Source organism: Notolepis coatsorum, assembly GCF_963971535.1.
Source record: "Notolepis coatsorum genome assembly, chromosome: 14".
Classification (NCBI taxonomy): domain Eukaryota; kingdom Metazoa; phylum Chordata; class Actinopteri; order Aulopiformes; family Paralepididae; genus Notolepis; species Notolepis coatsorum.
This window is the reverse complement of record NC_140178.1, coordinates 107,287,080-107,312,857: the sequence shown is the minus strand read 5'-3', so window position 1 is coordinate 107,312,857 and position 25,778 is coordinate 107,287,080. Positions and strand designations below refer to the sequence as shown.

The 25,778-nt window shown below is 43.2% G+C and overlaps 1 protein-coding gene across 1 annotated transcript in view; it reads left to right on the top strand.

The window, feature by feature from the left end:
• usp43b (ubiquitin specific peptidase 43b) overlaps window positions 1-25,778 on the top strand; it is a gene marked incomplete at both ends in the record, with an annotated part of 399,792 nt that overhangs the window by 178,180 nt on the left and 195,834 nt on the right. Inside the window, 1 exon segment of the mRNA XM_084329270.1 lies at window positions 19,335-19,427. Coding sequence (XP_084185396.1) covers window positions 19,335-19,427 — 93 coding nt within the window.

Genomic DNA, 25,778 nt, shown 5'->3' with positions numbered 1-25,778 from the left:
CTCTTAAGCCCGAGCGGTCCGGTACTGGACCACAAATTACATCACGCCATAAATCCATCTCTACAGAATGTATGAATGAATGTTGCATTTTTATTTTATTTTTTTGTAGCCAAGAGTAAAGACCCTAACCCTGTCAAAACAGCAGTCAAAGTGTATATTTTAAGCAATACGTTTGATTACCAATGGTTTAAAGTGTTATTAGTAAAATATGAGTTATAGAAATCTAGTCGGAAAAATACGAGAATTGTCGCTAGGAAATGCGCGCCGCCATATTGTTTGTAGTCCTATGAGGAGAGGAGACCCAGGACTTTCGATGGGCTTTCGAATAAAAACAACTACACTTACTAGGTCATGCCAGCCCCTGTCAATCATCTGACTCCTAGATTAACTTTTTAATTTCTCTTATTTTTCGGGATTATCTCCCACAAACCTGAACATTATTGCCATAAAACACAATGCAGTTAATTTCTCTACCTTTCTGTGAACGTCTAGCAAAAAAACGGCGTTGCAGTCTGATAAAAAATGGCGGAGAAATTTACATTATAAAAAAGTTACTATTTGTAGAGGTGGATGGCAATGAATAAGACACTGTAGAGAGTGGATCCATTTCAATTGACTGTTCTTTGTTTAGTTCGCTGCATAGCATCACACATCATGGCATGCAGCGCTATTTTTTTTCATAGCCGCAGTTTGCGGAGACGCTCTCTGATTGACCACTGACGTTTCTGATCATGTGACATGTGCGCCCAATCGTGTGACACCTGTTTCTTTCACCGGTTAAGCTTAGGCACTCTTTCGAAGTTGGTTACGGTTAGAGTTTGTCTTAGAGCAGGGCGATAGAACACCAGCCCTGATTCCAAACTCTAACCTTAACCAACTTCGAAAGAGTCGCCTAAGCTTAACCAGTGATAAACTAGGCGTTAGGTAGTTTGCAGGCTGTTAGAGGCGGAAATGGGCAAAGACACAGCTCGTCACGCGATTGGGCGCACATGTCACATGACCAGAAACGTCAGTGGCCAATCAGAGAGCATCTCCGCAAACTGTGGCTACGAAAAAAAATAACGCTGGAAACTCTGAAGTTTCAAGTTTCTTTATTAGTTGTCATACAGAAGTACAGAATACTTTTATACAAAATGCTTCTTTCTGTTACGCTCCAGAGACTGTGCTAGACAAAAATAGATACGTATAAAATAAAATAAGTATAGCAAGTATAAAATAGAAGTCAAGTACGTAGACACAAGTGTTCAGTATTATGTACAATGTTCAATGCAGAGTAGAAGTTACCATACAATATATACTATACAATATACTAATATACAATATACTATACAGTGCAAAGCAGAAATTGGATGAGGTACAATTTAGGTACAATTTACAGTACCCAACATTATGGGTTGTAGTGCAAATTCTTTACCAATAAATATAAAGTGTGTTTAGGTGTTCTAAAGTGTGTAAAGTGGGTGCTGCAGTGAGTTGTTTGTTTAAAGTGAGTGTGTGCGTGTGGATGTGTGTGCTGTGAGTGCATTTGATGGTTGTTACATAGTGTTATTGTTCGTTGAGCATCCTGATGGCCTGGGGATAGAAGCTTCTTCTGAGTCTTTCTGTGCTTGCCATGAGACTCCAGTATCGCTTGCCTGACCGCAGCAGTTCAAAGAGGCAGTTGTTTGGGTGGCTGGAGTCTTTGATAATTCTCTTAGCCTTACCCATGCACCGCTTGTTGTAAATGTTCTGGAGAGTGGGAAGCCCCCTCTCCAATTGTGCGTTCGGCTGAAAGGGCCACTCTCTGTAGTCTGCTGCGGTCTTGTGCGGTGCTATTCCCAAACCAGGAGGTGATATTGCCAGTCAGGATGCTCTCTATTGTACATGAGTAGAAGTTCTTAAGGATCTTCTGACTGACTTGGAACTTCCTTAGGCGCCTGAGGAAGTAGAGGCGTTGCTGTGCCTTCTTCACAACACTGTCAATGTGTGTGGTCCATGTCAAGTCCTCGGATATGTGGACTCTGAGGTACTTGAAACTGTTCACTCTCTCAACCGGTGCCCCATCGATGCTGAGGGGGCTGTAGTCCCTGACCCCCGACCTCCTAAAGTCCACAATCATCTCCTTTGTTTTGCTGACGTTCAGGGAGAGGCTCCTCATTGTGCCATAGATGAAATATTATACCCCTTCTAGCATGATGTCAGGTCAGTAGAATTTTTAAATAAGTCAGTACAAATTTATCAGAATGTTGCTCAATGTTGGGGTTTAAGGTTGAGGGACGGAGGGAAGGGGTAAGACATGGAGAGTTGAAAAAGGGGTGAGAAATAGAAAGGACAGTAGAACATGTTTGTTCATTTAAAAGTGTTACAAAATTGTATGTACATATGTTATGAGGTGGTGAGCAACTTAACATTACACTCTGATTATTGCTGTGATGTACTTTTATAATTAAATAAATACATTTCATATACATTTGAAATTCATGGTTTGTTGTGTTCTTTATCAGTAGTTTATAAATGTATGTTATGGCAATACATTTTTTTTATCTACTTTTTTCTCCCCCTTTTTCTGTATTTTTCTCCCATCCCAATTTAGTCGTTATGCCAATTTCCTTCCCTCCCTTCCTGGCCGTTGCCCGCATTTGCCCCCCACTCCCGGTCTAGGGAGGGTTGATAGATACTATCACATGTCCCCTCCGATACATGTGGAGTCAGCCAGCCGCTTCTTTTCACCTGACAGCGAGGACTCTCACTGGGGGAGTGTAACGCGTGGGAGGATCACACTACTTCCCCCAGTTCCCTTCCTCGCTGAGCAGGCGAGGCGCCCCGACCGAACTGTAGGTGTCGCTGTTTACAATGACCAGGATACACCCCCCGCCGTTTCCCACCCTCTAACACTGCCAATTGTGTTAGTATGGGATGACCGACCAAGCCGGAGGTACCGCTGACCATACCAGTGTCTCTGCGGTGGTAGGCAGGCGCTTAGTCCGTTGCACTACCCAGCCGCCCATGTTATGGCAATTCATGATGTATTTTTGTAAGTTTGGGTCCCGGGGAAACACCAAATTTCTCTTTTGGGTCTCGAGCTGAAAACGTTTTGTAACCCCTGTTCTATTCTATTCTATTCTATTGTATTGTATTCTATTATATTCCCAGAGTATTCCCTAGACTATACTGATCTATAATACTGAACTATAATAATAAAACACTAACCCTTTTACTGTCTTCTACTATCATGCTCACTTCCTACTATACTAACATGTCTCTACTCCTATGTACTAGGGCTGAGCCCAAACATTCGGACTTTCGTTCGTTACGTTGGCGTTCGAATTCTAAATTAACATTAGAATTCTTCATTTTTTATAAAAAAAATTCAAACGTTTTTTTAAGTTTTTTTATATATATATTTTGTATGTGTCTATTCATTCTGTTTAAACCAATGGGGGTTTTCTTCACAGTTGCAGATAAAGATTAGGCTACACTAATATTATAGTATTATATTATTATAGTATATGACTCATCATAAAAATGTCAATAAAACATTTATCATAAATGATGTAGCCTATCTGCATCCGCTTGGCACTCGGCATTCCATCAAGACATCACCATCACTTTCGTACCAACCGTGCCCTTATTGGATTATTTATGTTGACGAAACTGATGAGTTATATTCATTAAAGAAAGTTGATTTAATAAAAAAAAAATACTAATTTAATCAGATTAATCACTTTATTCAAGTAGAGGCTTAGTGTGTGTGGGTGTGGTGTGTGTGTGTGTGTGTGTGTGTGTGTGTGTGTGTGTGTGTGTGTGTGTGTGTGTGTGTGTGTGTGTGTGTGTGTGTGTGTGTGTGTGCGTGCGTGCGTGCGTGCGTGCGTGCGTGCGTGCGTGCGTGCGTGTGTGTGTGTGTGTCTTATATGTGTGTGTGTGTGTGTGTGAGTGTAGGGATCTGTTCACCATATTTTTTACCTTTTAACCCCGAGCCATATTTTCAGAAGATTCGCCTAAAAGTAGATACCCAAGTAAATGGAAATACCCAGGTATTACATTTTTCATCTTTGCCGGTGAATAACACCATGAATAACACCATGAATAACACCATGAATAACACCATGAATAACACCATGCTAACACCATGCTAACACCATGCTAACACCATGCTAACACCATGAATAACACCATGCTAACATTGACCAGACGTGAAACGTGTACACTGAGCTCATTCAGCACCTTCTTGAGATCACGTGTACAAAAAATCTAAGCAAATGAATAAAGGGCATATGATTTACAGGGGTTTTTGTAGATACAGTACAGAATTTTGCCATCCGGACACATGCAATTTGAAATGTTAATATAGAATATAGAATATCAGGCCTATAAACTTACCTTAAGTCATACATCGGGCCAAATCTCCTCTTTCCAATGGGGAGTGAGTTAAATCTGGATTTAGTACCACCAGGCGCCCATTACAGGGCAGCAAAGACCGTGAATGAAGTATACTTTAAGTACAGTTACTTTTGTATAATGTCCATTGCTACGCCATTTTCACCAGATTGCAACGCGGTTTTTTTCTAGACAAGTTTCAAGTTTCAAGTTTCTTTAATAGTTGTCATACAGAAGTACAGAATACTTTTATACAAAATGCTTCTTACTGTTACGCTCCAAAGACTGTGCAAGACAAGATAAGTATGAAATAAAATAACATAGTATAGCATGTAAATTAGAAGTAAAAAAATGAGGTCACAGTGTTCAGTATAGACATATGTACAATGTTCGATGCAGAGTAGACATAACTGAGTTACCATATAATATACAATACTGTGTAGTGTACTAATATACAATACTATATAGTGCAAGGCAGAAATAGGATGAGGTGCAATTTAGGTACAATTTACAGTAGGTGTACGAGTTGTAGTGCAAATCCTTTATCAATAAATATAAAGTGTGTTTGTGTGATCTAAAGTGTGGAGAGTGGGTGCTGCAGTGTGTTGTTTGTTTAAGTGAGTGTGTGCATGTGGGTGTGTGTGCTGTGTGCATTTGATGGTTGTTGCATAGTGTTTATTGTTCGTTTAGCAGCCTGATGGCCTGGGGATAGAAGCTTCTTCTGAGTCTTTCTGTGCTCGCCTTAAGACTCCGGTATCGCTTGCCTGACCGCAGCAGTTCAAAGAGGCAGTTGTTCGGGTGGCTCGAGTCCTTAATAATTCTCGTAGCCTTCCCCTTGCACCGCTTGTTGTAAATGTTCTGGAGGGTGGGAAGCCCCCCTCTAATTGTGCGTTCGGCTGAACGTGTCACTCTTTGTAGTCTGCTACGGTCTTGTGCAGTGCTATTCCCAAACCAGGAGGTGATGTTGCCAGTCAGGATGCTCTCTATTGTACATGAGTAGAAGTTCCTAAGGATCTTCTGACTGACTTGGAACTTGGGACGTTCACAGAAAGGTAAAGAAACAATATACCTTGTATTTTATGGCAATAACGTTCAGGTTATTGGCTGGTGTGAGGTGGGTAGTGTAGTTTAATGACATTTCGAAAGCCCTGGGTCTCCTCTTTCTTAGGACTACGATTTCATGGTGGCGTCATTTCCTCGCGTCTATATCATCCGGTTTCCGATGCAATGCGTGGAGAATTCTATAAACTCATATTTCACTAATATAACTTAAAATCATTGGTAAACAAACATAGTGCTGAAAATATACTTTACTCTTGGCTACATTTGAAAAAGAAACACAACATTAATTAATACGGACTGTATTGATCTATTTATGACGTGAAATAAATCTTGTACCAGTACCGGACCGATCGGGCTGAAGGGGTTAAAAGTAAAGGCCGGATTGCCATGAAATTTGATGTGCACATTCATGACCCAAAGAGGAAGAATGCCGTTGTGTTTTGGTGACCCAATGACCTTTCCTCTAGCGCCACCATCAGGGGAAAATATTCATACCCCTGACCTGTTTGTCCTACAGTTGCAACATTTACTGTGAACAGTCATGACACCTTGAGGATGTGTGCCTTGGTGACCTCTTGACCTTTACTGTAGTGCCAAACTGAGAACAACATATGTTGATTGCCATAAAATTAGCTGTGCACATTCATGACCCTAGGGGTAAGAAATCTATTCAAGTGTTTGAGTGTCTCTTTAGTCGTACAGTCACAAAATGTGGTGTGAATATCCATGACTCCTAGATGAACAAACCTTTTAATTGTGGTCACTCCACTCCATTCTTCTAGCACCAAACGGAGAAAATATTGCCGATTGCCATACACTTTGCTGTGCACACTCATGACACCAAGAGGAGTTTGATTGATTTTGAGAAATGTATTTCAGGTGACCACAGGGCCTTTCCTCTAGTGTCACCAACAGGCCGAACTGAGAACAAGATATCTTGAAAAGCCATAGCATAATTGCCATAGAATGTGCTGTGCATATTCATGACCCCTAGGGATAAACCTGGCGGAACGGTGGCGAGTGGTTGGTTCTCGGCGCGCTCGGGAGGTTCCGTCCTAGGACGGTTACGGCGCTGTCCGTGATGCGCCTGCTGCTGGGGTCCCTCTTGGCCTCCTCTTTATGGGGAGGATGCAGAGGTGGTTTTTTCCAGTATGGAAATGGACCCGGTGTGAGACATGTGGAAGCGGCTGAAGGTTCCCATGTCAGTACTGGGGGACCTCGTCTTCTGGGGAGGGTCTGGTGCCCTCACCTGCGGGGTCCCCTTGGGCAGCAGGCTGTCACACGTCACGGTCTTCACAGACGCCTCCCTCATGGGATGGGGGGGGGACGTGTCGGACCAACGCAGTAGGGGGCAGCTGCCATGCTGCCCGGTCTGCGCTCTGGTTTCAGGGGTCTCTGGTTCCCCCTTTTTCGCACTTTGGTGGAGTTGACTGCCTCCCCCAATTCGTTAGGACGGGCGGGTGGACGGCACTCCCCTCCTCCCTGGTAGTGGGGCTTACGGGCCCTCAGGGGGTACACTTGTCGGGTCACGCGTCCGCTCTGTCCCATATCTCATAATGGCAAAGAGCGAGATGTGATGACCAGTATGATATATAACGAAAGGTTATCCTATAACCTAGTTATATGAATACTGGCAGAGCGTCTCGCTCTTGGCGCCCTGAGGTCCCTTGGTTGGGTTTTCAATGTTGAGTGTGGTAGAGTGTGACCATGTCCGGTGTCTTATAGCAGGACGCGGGGGCGTGGCCTGGTCACGTGCATGAGTGCAAATTGTTTGTTCATGAGCACAGTAGGTGCTAGGAGATAAGAGTTATCTCATAATGGCAAAGAGCGAGACGCTCTGCCAGTATTCATATAACTAGGTTATAGGATAACCTTTCGTTTTCAAACACCATGATAAATCTACTTTTCAAACACCATGACAATGAGGTGAAATAAACATTTGAAAGGTGTATTGTTCCCTGTTTTTATCATAGAGGTGCGTTATACTATTAATCTGGATTGTCTATGTTATTCTAATGTTAATCTTAATCAAGGATGAAGACTATCTCACCATACATGACGCATCATATCTTTTTGCTTACTGATGGGGTCCCATGTTGTGCCCTTTTTTTTTATTTCGCCCCTGCCCTTCAAACAGCCTGAGTCCGCCACTGGACTTCAGTCATCGCAAATCCTCATAATAAGATTTAAATTTACCGTATGCAAAGGTTTATGTCATTATTCTCTCGAGTCCTGTTTTTTTACGTGGCGCCATAACGCACAGTGTAACCGTACCGACCAGCTTTAGTAGTCCTGACAACTCCAAATAGTCCAGACCTGCTGTGTCATGCCATCAACGCCAAAATATCTCATTTCATTCTGAGAATATTGATCCGTTAAATCTATTATTCATTAAGCGCTGTGATCAAATCGCAGTATTCTCTTGCCAGAGTTATTTTTTTTTTTTTTGGAGATTGCAGTGAAAAAGTCAGTCTTGCTGCTCATTAGAGTGACACAGCAGGAAGCGGCGCGTGTCGGACTACGGACGTCGCGCAGCAGGTTGGGATCCCCGCCCCTCCCTGTGGCGCCCGGCGCCTCTCTTTCACCTAAATCAAGTTTGACTGGGTGACCTTTGTTTTGTCTTTTCTCTTTATTTATTGACGTTTTGAGGTGGAGGGGGTTATATAAATATGGCTCAGGTTCCCCCTTCAGCCGGTGCTGTGAGGTCAAGGTTCACCTGTTTCCTAGGAAGTTCCACCATGCTGAATTATGAGTTCCGTGTCGAGGTTAACCCTTTCACCACCACACCACCAAAGGGTTAACCCTTTCACTACCACACTACCAAAGGGTTACCCCTTTCACTGCGACAATACAGAAGGTTAACCCTTTCACTGCCACACGACAAAGGGAAAGTTAACGACACTACAAACTGGGAGGGATGGAATATAAACATGATGTTACATTATAAATAAGGGGGGGGGGGAAAGCCCACATGTCACACTGTTGTGTTTTTTGTATTTGATTGTTTATTTGTGCCATGTGTAAGTGGAAAAAATGTGAATACAAATCTTTGTGAAAAATAAATGAGGCAGCAGACTTCAAATATACAACATATCAAGTGGAGAATCTTCAGTAATTAGGGTAGGAATAACAGTGGCTGCTAGTGTAGCCGGGCTCATATTGCCATCTCTGCATTGTGTTAAAGTTCAACGCCTGTTAACCCATTCTCTGCCACGCTTATATCCATCGCTGTTTGATCTCTGCCAGCACTGTAAGTCTATGGAGATGTTCACCTTCTTTGCAGGGCTATAACTTTTTAAATTGTATTGCTAAATTGACATTACTATGGCCCATTCAACATTGATTATCTATCGTTCAGGATGTAGGAACGTTTAACTTTTTCATTCACACATTCATACGAAAATACCGTCTAGAGTATAAATATGTTTTTATCGTTTTCTGCAGTATTTCCCAGAACGTGAGATATAGGCACAAATGCATATATTAGATCATCAAATGCAGTTTGATACCGATCGACGCTATATAAAAAATTTCAACTGTACACGGTCCTAAACGGTATGACTGATCATGCGCAGGTGAACGGAGGGGGGGGGGGGGGGGGCGTTTATAATTCCGTGATAGTCGTTAGATGCTTCATGTAGTATGGGTGATATATTGATCAGAGCAGTTTGTATCGAAAATGATAAACAAAAACGCTGAAACTCACGTCAGTCTCCTCGTACCGTTGGCCGATGAGAGTGGAGCAAACAGATCCCAGTTATGTGGTGGGGATCGATGCGATCCATTTCCGGTTTGTATATTACTAATACACGCCCAAATCATGTAGATTATTGAGTTATGGCAAAGATCCATATCCACGCTGTGTGTATTGAGTCCCGCGACGATAAACGATTGGCCGAATGGAATAGGGAGACGCACCGGGATCACAAGAGATCCACTTCCGGTTGCAACTTGCCGATCAGCCACCAGGTGGCAGTATTGAAGCGTTGCAGAGTTGTGCTGGCTCACACAGCATCCGACAAGGCTCCGTGGGTGAAATATGAATACCATGGCGAAAATATGAAATTATGATCAGAATCACGTCGTACGCCGTTATTGGCAGAATTCGCATGAACTTGAAACCCGTTGTACGACGTTATTGGCGGGGAAAGGGTTAAGGGATTGCCCCGAGTGAGTCTCGTACCCGGGTCTCCCGCACCGCATCGCAGACCACTATACCAAGAGGTGAACGTGTCTGCATGCCCTTTTATGGGTGGATGAGTTTACTTGCAGTACCGCTACGTGCCACAGTCTCTTCACAACACTTGAAGTCCATCGTGACGGTGGATATACTCACAGACCTCTGTCACACCCCCCTAAACTCACTCCACCCAGGGCATCCGGGTCATGGCACCACTGTTACACTAGGACAATACTTACACTGGAAAATAAATCTTCTGAATCTATGACAAAAACAGCTTCATACAAGCTTATGCTCAACAGGATAAGATAAGATATTCCTTTATTGATCCCCTTGGGGAAATTCGAGCATAGCAGCATGGGGGGAGGGGGGGGGTACAGGTATGGGCAGGGTAATAGTAGAAGACATAGGTATAGGCAATAAATCTATCATTTTAAGAAAGAAAAGAAAAAAGATAAAAAATTATGAATGAGGGGCGGCTGATTGGCGCAGTGGGCAAGGCGCTCGCCTCTAACGCAGGAGACGCTGGGTTCGAGCCCAGCTCTCGGCGTTGCTACCGGCTGGCCGGTCGTTCATACTAACACAATTGGCAAGTGTTAGAGGGTGGGAAAGCCGGTGGGTGGGGATTGGACGTTGTGGACAGCGACTCCTACAGGTAGGTTTGGTGACGTCGTGCGGCGGAAGCAGGAAGTAGCGGGGGCAGCGTGAGCCTCCCACGCGTTACTCCTCGCCACTGAGAGTTCGAGCTGCTGCGGTGAAAAGATGCGACAGGCTGCCTCCTCGTGTACCGGAGGGGACACGTGATGCAAGGTTCTGTCCTCACTACAACCGACCAGTGGGAGGCTATAGTCTAGCAACGTTCAAGACAGGGGAGGGAAGAATTGGATAATACGAAATTGGGATGGGAGAAAAAAATTGAAAATGGGGAGAAAAAGTGTATATAAAAAAAATTATGGATGAATAACAGATTAAGACACCAGTCTGGGACCTTTTCTGGACTTATATCCCATTGACTGATAAGCCTGTAATATGAATGTCTCATAACACGAACACTGAAAACGTCATGTACCAGAGGTAAACGAGTAAAAACTACAGAAAAAGAAGATGAGAAGCAGCCGTCTATCTCTCTAGAGCGGGACGGGAGCTGCCAACTCGATTCCTCCCAGGCTCCCTGAGACGCATCAGCAGGCCAATCCATCCAGTCCTTAACCTTTTGGGCTGGAGTTTTCTAATAATAGCCGTCTTTGAAAAAGAAAACAAAGTTAATATATTCTAGTTAGCCGGAGTCCCTCGCTGCTGCTGATGCCGAGTGGTGCTCACTTTAGACGTCCGGCGCCCTCTCTGAGGGGAGGAGTGTTTGAGCCGGGCTCAAGTTCCCTTCAGCACCACTGCGTCCCAGACTCTCTCTTCAGATCACCGCACCTCCTCCATTAAGGCCACATCACCAGAATATCAACCCCCTTTTCTGCTCCTTTTTCTCCCAGTTTCTAAGTGTTTCGCAGCAGGGCCGCGCATCTATGTTTTAGTGGCCCTGAGTGTTATTTGTATGCACGGAGCACGGACAGCTTGGGCTGTTTCCGTTGGAAAATAAGACATCCGTAGGGAAGCCATTCCATTCTGCCAAGAGAGAGAGAGAGAGAGAGAGAGAGAGGGAGAGTGAGAGCGAGAGAGAGAGAGAGAGAGGGAGAGTGAGAGCGAGAGAGCTCGTTCCAGTCAGAGCCAGTGTCAGCTGGGTTTGCTTGAATAGGGCCTTATCCCCCCCCCCCTGCGGGGTCTGGCAGGTGCCTTCCTGTAAGGAGAACACATTGGAACAGTTCTGCTTCATTGGTCATATTCACACAGTGGACATTTTTGCTGTTCCCAAGGTGGGAACAGGGTGGAAAGGAATCCCAACCTGAGAGATGACAGGTTGGACGCATATTAGAGTTAGAGTTAGAGTTAGAGTTAGAGTTACAGTTAGAGTTAGAGTTAGAGTTAGAGTTAGAGTTAGAGTTAGTGTTAGAGTTAGAGTTAGTGTTAGTGTTAGTTAGTGTTAGAGTTAGAGTTAGAGTTAGAGTTAGAGTTAGAGTTAGTGTTAGTGTTAGTGTTAGAGTTAGTGTTAGAGTTAGAGTTAGAGTTAGTGTTAGAGTTAGAGTTAGTGTTAGTGTTAGAGTTAGTGTTAGAGTTAGAGTTAGAGTTAGAGTTAGTGTTAGAGTTAGAGTTAGAGTTAGTGTTAGAGTTAGAGTTAGTGTTAGAGTTAGTGTTAGAGTTAGAGTTAGAGTTAGAGTTAGTGTTAGAGTTAGTGTTAGAGTTAGTGTTAGAGTTAGTGTTAGAGTTAGAGTTAGAGTTAGAGTTAGAGTTAGTGTTAGAGTTAGAGTTAGAGTTAGAGTTAGAGTTAGTGTTAGTGTTAGTGTTAGAGTTAGTGTTAGAGTTAGTGTTAGAGTTAGAGTTAGAGTTAGTGTTACAGTTAGAGTTAGTGTTAGTGTTAGAGTTAGTGTTAGAGTTAGAGTTAGAGTTAGAGTTAGAGTTAGAGTTAGAGTTAGTGTTAGTGTTAGAGTTAGTGTTAGAGTTAGTGTTAGTGTTAGTGTTAGAGTTAGTGTTAGTGTTAGAGTTAGTGTTAGAGTTAGAGTTAGAGTTAGAGTTAGAGTTAGAGTGCTTTTATTCAGTGTTTGATGGTGGAAATACAGAAGAGGGAATTGTAATTTAATTCATTTCTGAACGGGATTTGAAATGTATTTTTGATAAACATTTTATACCCCTTAATTTTTTACTTCTATAGACTGTATGATGACACAACAAGAGCTTGTTTATCATCTTCTATGGGACTTGATTTCCGAACACTTGTCATCCTCTGAGTGCATTGCACAGCCGTTGTTGCTTCTGGGTGTTTTTTTTGCTGTCTCAGCAGACTACAAACAGTTGATACAAACAAATTCTCCCTCTTTCTCTCTCTTGCTCTCCCTCCCTCTCTCTCTCTCTCTCTCTCTCTCTCTCTCTCTCTCTCTCTCTCTCTCTCTCTCTCTCTCTCTCTCTCTCTCTCTCTCTCTCTCTCTCTCTCTCTCTCTCTCTCTCTGTCTCACACACACACAGGCACACACATAGCATGTTGTGTTTTATACAGTTATAGTCACCTTGATGAATGAAAAACAAAAACAAGGAGAAATAATTCCAGACAGAGGCCCTTGTCTCAGGTCAGCTGTAGACGTGTCTGTTGCGCCGAGAATGACAGGATGTTGAGAGAGAAAACAAGCTAATTCAGAATAACAACTCTACTGTCTACTGTTAGAACTCTACTGTCTACTGTCTGTTAGAACTCTACTGTCTTGTGGGCAGTGGCTAGTTCTAGCGGAAGCCGAACTAGAATGGAGAAGTAAGACAACTCCTTCCCTCCACTAGTCTGAGGGTCCACCTTGGGCAAGTGTTAGTACCCTCTCTAGCCCCCCTACCTAGGGATACAGGGTGCCGCACTGCCTTGTGTGTGTGTGCGTAGGGATACGCAAAGGCTAAGTCCTCACCGACAATAAGGAAAGGCATCCGAGGTATAAAAATGAGCTACAAACCAAAAATGATGACTCCAGTGGCGTGGAGTCATCGCCCGTCCAACCTCACTGTAGTGGGAACATAGGGACGTAAAATGAAGATGATGATGATGATGATACTGTCTACTCTTAGAACTCTACTGTCTGTTAGAACTCTACTGTCTACTGTTAGAACTCTACTGTCTGTTAGAACTCTACTGTCTACTGTTAGAACTCTACTGTCTGTTAGAACTCTACTGTCTACTGTTAGAACTCTATTTCATTCGGTTCAGTTCACGCTGAAGAGCGCCGCTACTGAGAAACCGTGCGTCGTGGCGGTAAAGTTACGTATCAAAAGCGAGAAGAAGAAAGAATAATTAAGAAAACAGTGGAAAGTGCTGAAAGGAAGCATGTCGCGCAGGCCGCTCCAGAGTAACGGTGCAGATCGTCTGTGGTCCGGTGCACAAAGCCAATCTCTGGGGCTTCCGGGGAAACGCTCTCTGAGTCCTTGTTCAAACAATTAGCCGCAGCGCTTCTCCGGAATAATGAACTTCCTCCCGTAAACATGAAGGGGGACTTGTCGGAACAAGCGCAATCATGGGCTCGAGCGGCCGCCTTACAGAAGACAGAAATGGAAATCCAGCGGGGTGGAAGATGGCCTGCTGTACCGTTAACCCTTTCACTACCACACTACAGAAGGTTAACCCTTTACTATCACCGTGATAGTAAAGGGTTAACCTTCTGTAGTGTGGTAGTGAAAGGGTTAACCTTCTGTAGTGTGGTAGTGAAAGGTTTAACCTTCTGTAGTGTGCTAGTGAAAGGTTTAACCTTCTGTAGTGTGGTAGTGAAAGGGTTAACCTTCTGTAGTGTGGTAGTGAAAGGGTTAACCATCTGTAGTGTGGTAGTGAAAGGTTAACCTTCTGTAGTGTGGTAGTGAAAGGGTTAACCTTCTGTAGTGTGGTAGTGAAAGGTTAACCTTCTGTAGTGTCGTAGTGAAAGGGTTAACCTTCTGTAGTGTGGTAGTGAAAGGGTTAACCGTCTGTAGTGTGGTAGTGAAAGGTTAACCTTCTGTAGTGTGGTAGTGAAAGGTTAACCTTCTGTAGTGTGGTAGTGAAAGGGTTAACCTTCTGTAGTGTGGTAGTGAAAGGTTTAACCTTCTGTAGTGTGGTAGTGAAAGGTTTAACCGTCTGTAGTGTGGTAGTGAAAGGTTAACCTTCTGTAGTGTGGTAGTGAAAGGTTAACCTTCTGCAGTGTGGTAGTGAAAGGTTAACCTTCTGTAGTGTGGTAGTGAAAGGGTTAACCTCCTGTAGTGTGGTAGTAAAAGGTTACCCTTCTGTAGTGTGGTAGTGAAAGGTTAACCTTGTGTAGTGTGGTAGTGAAAGGTTTAACCTTCTGTAGTGTGGTAGTGAAAGGGTTAACCTTCTGTAGTGTGGTAGTGAAAGGGTTAACCGTCTGTAGTGTGGTAGTGAAAGGTTAACCTTCTGTAGTGTGGTAGTGAAAGGTTTAACCTTCTGTAGTGTGGTAGTGAAAGGGTTAACCTTCTGTAGTGTGGTAGTGAAAGGGTTAACCATCTGTAGTGTGGTAGTGAAAGGTTAACCTTCTGTAGTGTGGTAGTGAAAGGGTTAACCTTCTGTAGTGTGGTAGTGAAAGGTTTAACCTGCTGTAGTGTGGTAGTGAAAGGGTTAACCTTCTGTAGTGTGGTAGTGAAAGGGTTAACCGTCTGTAGTGTGGTAGTGAAAGGTTAACCTTCTGTAGTGTGGTAGTGAAAGGTTAACCTTCTGTAGTGTGGTAGTGAAAGGGTTAACCTTCTGTAGTGTGGTAGTGAAAGGTTAACCGTCTGTAGTGTGGTAGTGAAAGGGTTAACCTTCTGTAGTGTGGTAGTGAAAGGTTTAACCTTCTGTAGTGTGGTAGTGAAAGGGTTAACCTTCTGTAGTGTGGTAGTGAAAGGGTTAACCGTCTGTAGTGTGGTAGTGAAAGGTTAACCTTCTGTAGTGTGGTAGTGAAAGGTTAACCTTCTGCAGTGTGGTAGTGAAAGGTTAACCTTCTGTAGTGTGGTAGTGAAAGGGTTAACCTTCTGTAGTGTGGTAGTAAAAGGTTACCCTTCTGTAGTGTGGTAGTGAAAGGTTAACCTTCTGTAGTGTGGTAGTGAAAGGGTTAACCTTCTGTAGTGTGGTAGTAAAAGGTTACCCTTCTGTAGTGTGGTAGTGAAAGGTTAACCTTCTGTAGTGTGGTAGTTAAAGGTTAACCTTCTGTAGTGTGGTAGTGAAAGGGTTAACCTTCTGTAGTGTGGTAGTGAAAGGTTAACCTTCTGTAGTGTGGTAGTGAAAGGGTTAACATTCTGTAGTGTGGTAGTGAAAGGTTAACCTTCTGTAGTGTGGTAGTGAAAGGTTAACCTTCTGTAGTGTGGTAGTGAAAGGTTAACCTTCTGTAGTGTGGTAGTGAAAGGTGTAACCCTTTGTTGTGTGGCAGTGAAAGGGTTAACATTCTGTATTGTCGCCGTGAAAAGGGTTAACCGTTTTGGTAGTGTGGCAGTGAACAGGGTTAATGCCGCTGGCCCGTTCAGAACCCGTGTGTTTGGGGATCCCGAGGGGAGCGGAGGAGCAGGGCCAGCTCTCTGGAGGAGGAGAGAGAGAGCCTCCTCTTATTCTCCGCGCTCGGGTCCCCGTTATTATTATGGCGGCGCAGAGATGGTGAGCGGCGCCGGGGGAGTGACGCAACAAGCTGGAAACCGCCGGCGCTGCTTCCCGATTTATAGGAATCCGTCACCCCAGGGGGTTTTCCCCCGACTACCCCCCCCCCCCCCCCCCCCCCTCTCTCTCTTTCTCTTACATCACTCATCGATTCATTCTCGCAGCCTAATCAAGGGGCTCTATACAGGGGTAGGGAGCGATCCATCTTCGTCCTCATTCCTGACTTGAGAGGAGAGAGATATAAGAACGTGGTATATGCAGAAATCACATGTTCAATATTAAATTAGATTCAAATGTATTGTCATCATAGTACAGCACAAGTACGGTATACAACGAAAAGAGGTTTGGCATCCAGCCAGAGTGCAAATGTAACAGTAAAGTGCAACAGTAATATACAATGTGTACAGGTGGTTAAACTGGGTATAACATATATAAATGAGTACTACTGAGTAACAGTGCTAATCAGATGTATATGAGTTGTAGTATTAATATGTACAGTGATACAGGTATAAAGACACTCTGGCCAGCACAGAGAGACTTTCAAAAGGAGCTTCTATCGCCAGACCATCAGGATGCTCAATGTGGACTAAATGATATTAGACAAGATAAGATGATCCTCTATTAATCCCCTTGGGGGGGGGGGGTACATGGGGGGGGGGATACAGAGCTTCACATTCCTATACAGCCCAGTATCTATATACACTATAGATACAATATCAAATATAAATACAACTACAATATAATATTAAAAAGTACAAATACAAGTCCCGAGTTCTGACAGTGATAGTTCTGGCAGCAGAGCCGGCCGCCCGGGCCCTTTGTTGTAGAGCCTGATTGATTGATTGATTGATTGATTGATTGATTGATTGATTGAAAAGTTTATTAACAGATTGCAGAATGGGTACAGTACAGTACGGCTCAATACATACAATAGTTAAGGGGATGCAGACCAGAGAAAGACTTTCGTCTTGTTTACATCAGGGTCCCCCATTTTCAATTCATCATAACATATATGACATACATGACATACAGATAGACAGTACTGCTACATCTATACATTTATGACATACCAGATTTGCAAATACAGTACTGTTTGTGGTACAAAAGTGTCCAGAAAAGGAGTGTATATACATTTGGCTTAGAAACTGTACATTGGAGGAGGTTGGTTGGGTGGGGTTGGGTGGGTTGGGTGAGGGCTGTACATTGGAGGTGGGGGGGGGGGGGGGGGGGGTTGGGTAGGGGACACACACACATTTTACACTGTACATTGGAATATTGACAAAGCCTTACTTGGTCATTTACTGTACAACTAGGTTAGGACATTTGTAGGGGCCAGTTTCGAATTGCAGTCTCACGTAGGTGTTTTTTGAGAGTGTTTTTGAAAGTGGGTAGTGATTCACATTCCTTTACAGCTTTAGGTAGGGCGTTCCACATTGATGTGGCATAATTGCGAAACGTGTTTAGTCCCTTGTTTGAGCCGAATCTGGGTTTTACATGATTTGTGGAGCTCCCTCTGGTGTTGTGATCGTGGTATTCACTGACCTTTGGGAAGTATTTTGACATGTACATGGGTACCTTGGTCGCGTAGTGTATCTTGTAGACCAGGCCCATTGCAAGTTGCTGTACTCTGTCGTCTACTCTAAGCCATCCTAGGTTGTCAAAGTGGGCAGGGGTGAGGTGGGTTCTAGGAGTCAGGTCAAGTAGTAGTCTGACTAGCTTGTTTTGAGATGTTTGTAATTTGTTTTTTAGTGCCTTTGAGGTGCTTTGGTACCATGAGGTGCAAGCATAGTCATAGTACCCTTGAATGAGTGCTCCTGCTAGAGTCTTCAGGGTATTCTTGTTTACCAGAGAGGAGATCCGGTACAAGAATCGCGTTCGTTGGTTGACTTTTTTTATTACATTGGATGCCATTTTGTCACAGGAAAGATTAGCCTCTAGGATGGAACCCAGGTAGGTAATTTCATCTTTCCTTGTGATAATATTGTCACCCACTGTAACCGAGAAGCCGTCGGTCTTGCTGAGTTTGTTATTTGAACCAAAGAGAATGGACTCTGTTTTGCCCATGTGTAATGATAGTTTGTTGTCGGCGAGCCATATGCAGATTTTGCCTAGTTCCGAGCTGAGGGCTCTTTCAACCTGTAACTTGTTCTTGTCAGAGACCAGCAGGGCTGAGTCGTCCGCAAACAGGAACAAGTTGCAGTCACAAGCTGACGACATGTCATTTGCATAAATTAGGAATAGTAGCGGTCCTAGTATGCTTCCTTGTGGAACACCACAGCTCACTGTGAGGGGGGGGGATAGGGTACCGTTTACTTCCACCATCTGTTCCCTCCCCTCCAGGTAGGATTGTATCCAGCTCACTGATAAACTATCAAAACCAATTGCTTTTAGCTTGTCAATCAGAATGGTGTGATTGACAGTGTCGAAGGCCTTTTGTAGGTCCAGCATGACCATGCCGCAGTATTTGCCCGCGTCCACCTCTTGTTTGATGTGGTCGTTCAAGTAGAGAAGGCATGTGTCAGTGGAGATGGCTGCCGGTATAAAGGACCGGCCCGGGCGGTTTGTGGTGTGTCGGCAGCTGGCAATGTAACATAATTCATCCATTCTACATTCATTCAACATCCACATGCACTGCCACACACTAACTTTAACACTTTAAACACTTTTAAACGTTACACCATATTTTATCTATTTATTCTTACAAAGTTCTACCTCATTTTAGCATTTTTGTAAATGTTTTGTTTTGTTTTGTATATTTTGTATAGTGTTTGGTCTTTTACCTTTTTACTGTATGAAGCACAATCTCAGGAGGCTCCTACAGAACCAAGCATTTCACTGTAATGTACATGTACCTTATATCTGAGAAATAAAACAAAACATGAAACTTGAATCTTGGTAGTACTAAGACATACTGGCCAGCAGTGTGACTAGTAGTGGTGGAGGAAAATATCGATACGTAGTAGTATCGCGATACTTTGCGTGGCGATACTGTATCGAAACAAGGACGCCAAGTATCGAGATTTTATTATTTATTTATAAATTTTTATTTAATTTTTAAGTATATATTTTTTTGTATAAGGAAGTTGCATTGTTCATTTCAATACCTGTAATAGTACAGTAGCGCACACACACGCGCACACGTGTGCATTCAGTTAAATTGAAATATGACTGTAATACAAACAGTTCAGTTTGTCAGGTACATGCAACACAGATTACAGTGTTGACATCTGTCTGCTTGAGAAAATCCCATTTGCTGCAATAAAAATGATTGATGTGAGATGAACAGACTGAAAACTTTATTTTATTAGATGTCGACAAAGTTTTACTTTGCAGTTGAAAAAAGGTAATAAATCGCAATACATCGCAATATTAATATCGCAATACTCACCACTCACTATATATTTTGAACCGCAATACTATCGTATCGTGACTTAAGTATCGTGATAATATCGTATCGTGAGGCCTCTGGTGATTCCCACCCCTAGTGACTAGCAGAGTGGGAGTCTTGGCGTCATGGAGCCTAATGTCTGGTGCTGTCTGTGTCCTCAGGTCCTCCTTGACGTGTCCTCACTGTATGAAACAGAGCAACACCTTCGATCCTTTCCTCTGCATCTCGCTCCCCATCCCGCTCCGCCAGACCAGGTGAGTCACTCAACAATGACTGCAGGGCTGAACCTATATCAAGCCCCGGCCCTTTTCTCTGTCCTCCAATCGCATCTGTCACTTTTCCCACGGACAAACTAAGTGGGGATCGTGACAGTTGTGATTGGAGGATCAAGAAAAGAGGGCGGGGTTTGAGATAGATCAATTGATCCCAATGTTATTGAAATCGCAATATGGCAGGTATTGAGTTATTAAGTTATAATTAAGAGTTAATGGTGCTGCTGAGATGTTACGACCTACAAAATCACACTCTACAGAATACAAAAATATTTTTTGTTTTCTACAAATCCCAGCAAAAATCATCATCATGATCATTTGGATGTTTTTCGGAAGACCATGAATAATTGTGCAAAAATCATTCCCTCTAATATTGTGAATCATATCGCACACATCAGTCAAATGATCTGTCAAATAATCGCAATTAGATATTTTGTCCACACCGCTCGCTCAGACCTACTGATGACCCAGAACCACTGACCAGACCTGGTGTCAGGTGTTCGTTTGAAGAGGCTCTCATTGGGGCGGCTGATTGGCGCAGTGGGCAAGGCGCTCGCCACTAACGCAGGAGATGCTGGGTTCGAGCCCAGCTCTTGGAGTTGCTACTGGCTGGCCGGTCGTTCATACTAACACAATTGGCAAGTGATAGAGGGTGGGAAAGCCGGTGGGTGGGGATTTGACGTTGTGGACAGCGACTCCTACAGGTAGGTTTGGTGACGTCGTGCGGCGGAAGCAGGAAGTAGCGGGGGCAGCGTGAGCCTCCCACACGTTACTCCTCGCCACTGAGAGTTCGAGCTGCTGCTGTGAAAAGATGCGACAGGCTGCCTCCTCGTGTCCCGGAGGGGACACGTGATGCAAGGCTTCTGTCCTCACTACAGCCGACCAGTGGGAGGCATAGTCTAGCGACGTTCAAGACAGGGGAGGGAAGAATTGGATAATACGAAATTGGGATGGGAGAAAAATAGAAAAATGGGGAGAAAAAGTGGATAAAAAAAAGAAAAGGCTCTCATTGACTTTGGATTCACACACATGGGGAGGGAAACCCCCGGTTGAACGGAACCACCGTTATGTGTAACAGTGAGCAAAAGCCCTAGTGTTACCTGATGGTAATTAACCTGTCTATCTGTCCTGATTGCATTCATTGGTACCTGGTGTGCTTGATTGATTGATTGATTGAAAACTTTATTAACAGATTGCAGAATGGGTACAGTACAGTACAGCTCAATACATACAATTGTTAAGGGGATGCAGACCAGAGAAAGACTTTCGTCTTGTTTACATCAGGGTCCCCCATTTTCAATTCATCGTAACATATATGACATACATGACATACAGATAGACAGAACTGCTACATCTATACATTTATGACATACCAGATTTGCAATTACAGTACTGTTTGTGATACAAAAAGAGTCCAGAAAAAAAAAGTATATACATTTGACGTAGAAACTGTACATTGGATTGGGTAGGTGGGGGTGGGGGGGGACTGTACATTGGAGGTGGTTGGGTGGGGGGGGGGGGGGGGGGGGGTTGGGTAGGAGTGGGGGGGGGGGGGGGGGTTGGGTAGGAGGGGTGGGTGGGCGACACTGTACAACTGTACAAACAAAACAGTACATTGGATTATTGACAAGACCATACTTGGTAATTTACTGTACATTGGAGGGGGTTGTGTTCGGACATTTACAGGGGCCAGTTTCGAGTTGCAGTCTCCCTTAGGTGTTTTTTGAGAGTGTTTTTGAAAGTGGGTAGTGATTCACATTCCTTTACAGCTTAGGTTGGCTTCGTATGCTCTTCCTGGTTACTATTCAGTTAATCACTGAACCTACCCGTGAGTAGAGATGTTCCGATACCATTTTTCCCTTTACGATCCGATTCCGATACCTAAGCTTTGGGTATCGGCCGATACCGATATTTATCCGATACCAGTGCATAAAAAAAAAATAAAAAAAAAAATTATATAAATTATACTTTTTTTTTTTTTTTTTTTTTAGATACTGTTATACTGTTTTTTAGTAATAACTAGAACGTATGGTATTTATTCAACAACAGGTGATTGTATAGATTTGTATTAGTATCATTAATCAATGAGTATGGCTGCAGCACTGCAGATATACCCTACTCCAATGATCCACACGGACATTAAACGGTGTTGCACTCGCTACTCAGTGGCTCTGCAGATATACCCTATTCAGTCTGTAAGCTAGTGGCAGATAGAACGTTCATGTTGTGATTTTTGATGCAAAATAAATATTCAACATTCTCTTTTGAAACTCCGCCTCAGACTCTTATCCTTTGGCACTTGCTGTACTTTGCTTGCAGGTCTGCAGCCATTATTGCTGGATTATGTGAATAGCACCAACTTTAGACACGGTAACGTTATCAAGCTAAGCTAACTGACCTAGCTCGCCTTCCCGCATCGACATTAAGATAACGTTAGTAATAGTCAGCTAACGCTAGTCCGTAGCTACTTAACTTAAATACAATTCACCGTGGGTGCATTATTGTTGATAGACGGTCACGGACAGTGTTAGGTCCTGGAGAAAGGACAGGCGATCATCTGATTTGATGTAACGTTAAAAGCGGATGTTGTTCCAACTAGCTATCTTTCCAGCTAATGCTATCATAACACCAGCCAAACACATCCCGATTCCCGTCCGAGCTCCCCGTCACACCGCACTGTCGGGGACAATGGAATTTAAGAAAGTGTATCTGCTGTTAAAATGACACAGCATCACACTTTAAAACATGTTCATTTTATAATCCTCACTCTCCGCAGGACTCGGCAGGAGATAAATTACATCATGGGATCGGAGGCTAGAATTTACGTGTACTCGCCGATACCGATACTAGCATTTTAGGCAGTATCGGCGGCATTTCCGATACTAGTATCGGTATCGGAACAACTCTACCCGTGAGTACACCGTTGTGAGTAATGCTTATCTCTCCTGCCATGGAGAATACGTTTGTTTGCCATGTATATTGATTGCCATGTCGTTGCCTTATCAAGTGTATATGTTTAGTGTGTGCCTTTGTAACACCGTCGCCCGTGTCATGTTTTCTTTCATTATGTGTTTTGGAGACATGGCTTTCTCCCCTTTGCTTTCCCCATTCATCGTGTATTAGAGTTTGTTGTTATGTGCTCTGACGTGTTTTGGAGACAGTGTATCTCCCCTTTTGTTTATACGCCTTTGTCTGCGTGTTTCCTTTTTGCCGGCTCTAAATACAGGAGTATCCCTTTGTTGGAAAATCAACACCTGCCTCGTCGTATCCGTTCTGCACTGCACCTGGGTCCGACACACCTACCCTACCCGTAACAATTATGACAATAAACAACAATACAATAGAACGGTTTACTACAGAGTATTCATATTCATGGTTCTATTTCTGGCAGGCTCGATTAGATAGAATAGAATAGAATAGAATAGAAGTACTTTATTAATCCAGAGGGAAATTCAGCACTACAGATCGCTCACAATAAACATTTAGGTAGTCAAACATTTTAAATTAGAATAAGAATAAAAATTAGGGATGTCCGATATTATCGGCCTACCGATATTATCGGCCGATATCGGCATTAAAATTTGATATCGGCAAATATCGGTATCGGTTTTCAATTTTTTTTTTTTTTTTTTTTTTTTACATTTCTATAACCTTTATTTACCCAGGCAAGCAAGTAAGAACAAATTCTGATTTTATTTATTGTCAAAAGTATGCATAATGTTGTGTTAATTCCACAACAAGAGATATGTAATGTTAATTACCTGAAATTATTCCGTTTTTTGGGGGGGGGGGAAACCCTGCATATATCGGTATCGGTTGATATCGGTTGATATCGGTATCGGAAATTAAGAGTTGGACAATATCGGTATATCGGTATCGGTTAAAAAGCCAATATCGAGCATCCCTAATAAAAATACAGTCAAGGATATACATTCTAAAATATGTATATACATTCTAAAATATACAGCCAAAAATATACAGTAATATACAGTAAAAATGTTAAAAATTATGTAAAGTGTAAAATGTCCATGAAGATATGCAGGAGTTTATACTGTTACTCTGTGCTCAGTGAGGCAGTGAGGCACAGTGAGGCGTTATATAGTCTGATGGCTGTTGGTATGAACGACTTTCTGTGCCGTTCAGTGTTGCATCTTGGGAGTCTGAGTCTAACACTGGACGTGCTCCTTCTACTGTAACGCTCTCCTGTCTGCTCTGCCAAGAAAAGCACTTGGTCAGTTATCGTGTACAGAACGCAGCAGCCGGCGTGCTGACAAAGACATTACACCCATTCCTTTGATTAGCAGGAAGAGAGTTGTCCAAGCAGTTTCCTTATCAGTCCTGGACTATAGTGATGTAATTTATAGGCCTGCTGCGGCCTCAACCCTTAAATCCTGGACTCTGTATATCACTCTGCCCTCAGATTCAACACTATAGATACGACACTCATCACTGTGTCTTTTATGAGAAGGTTGGTTGGTCCTCACTGATGGAGAGGCGCAACAAACACTGGTATCTGTTCATTTTAAAGGCCCTTATTGGTAAGCTACCTCATTATACTGCATCATTATTGGTAAGCTACCTCCTTATACTACATCATTATTGGTAAGCTACCTCCTTATACTACATCATTATTGGTAAGCTACCTCCTTATACTACATCATTATTGGTAAGCTACCTCCTTATACCACATCATTATTGGTAAGCTACCTCATTATACTGCATCATTATTGGTAAGCTACCTCCTTATACTACATCATTATTGGTAAGCTACCTCATTATACTGCATCATTATTGGTAAGCTACCTCCTTATACTACATTATTATTGGTAAGCTACCTCATTATACTGCATCATTATTGGTAAGCTACCTCCTTATACTACATTATTATTGGTAAGCTACCTCCTTATACTACATCATTATTGGTAAGCTACCTCATTATACTACATCATTATTGGTAAGCTACCTCCTTATACTACATCATTATTGGTAAGCTACCTCCTTATACTACATCATTATTGGTAAGCTACCTCCTTATACTACATCATTATTGGTAAGCTACCTCATTATACTACATCATTATTGGTAAGCTACCTCATTATAGTTTATTAGTGAATCTTAAAAGTGAGGAACCAGCTGACTTGATTAAAGGGGCGTGTTTAAAACTGCCATTTTGTTTAGTTAAGTGCCCCCATTAAGGGGCTGTTTCCTATTTACTAGCAGCAACTGATTTGCTAAGTGAGCCATTAAGAGCCTGCCCTGTTTAAAAGCATAAGTCCAGACTGTGTTGAAATCACTCTGTACTGAGCTCTGTTAAGGAAGGACAGGACACACTCACTGAGAAACATTCCTTTATACTGAAAACTAGGGTAAGCCATTTTAAGTTTATTAGTAAATCTTAAAAGTGAGGAACCAGCTGACTTGATTAAAGGGGCGTGTTTAAAACGGCCATTTTGTTTTGTTAAGTGCCCCCATTAAGGGCCAGATGTTAAGACAGCACTAATTAGTGATAGAGATTTAAAGGCTTGCTGGCTTAGCGCCAGCGAAGCGTTGAGAAACGAAGAGGGACAAAGAGGAGGAGTTTTCCTGGAGTTCTCCGCCGAGGGATCCACCGATCCACCCAGTGCTAAGTACACCATAATCCTATATCTCCCTCCCACTCTGCTATTTCTCTACTTCCTCCCTGCCACTCTTGACAAGACAATGTGTCTCATACCTATATCCACAATCTGCTCCTCTAGAACAGATTCAACCCACCCACGGCAGTTTGCTAGCAACCCGGCTAATCTCTCCTACCCTCCTACAGCCACTAATACACCTGTCACAGTACGGGGAGGCTTATGGAATTGTCAATTAGCAGCCAAGAAAGCTGACTTCATTACTGCCTACGCCCATAGTCTAAATCTGCAGCTCCTGGCTCTAACTGAGACCTGGATAACCCCCAATAACTCATCAACACCTGCAGCATTATCTACAAACTATAACTTCACTCACACACCTCGACCCTCCAGACGGGGTGGAGGCACTGCCCTCATGACATCTCCTTCATGGGCTACAAACCTAACACAACTCCCAGAACTGTCACTCCTCCCTCGAATATCATGCAATATCTGTCTCTAATCCTTTCAATCTCACCATTGTTACACTCTACCGCCTTCCAGGTCCACTCGATCACTTCACAGATGAGCTGGACATGCTTCTAAGCTCCTTACCGGAAGATGGTACCCCTCTCCTTCTATTGGGCGACTTCAACCTGCCTGACTCATCTCAGTCAGTCATAGTAGTCTCCCTCCTACAATCGTTTGACCTGACTCCCACTGCCATGCCTCCCACCCA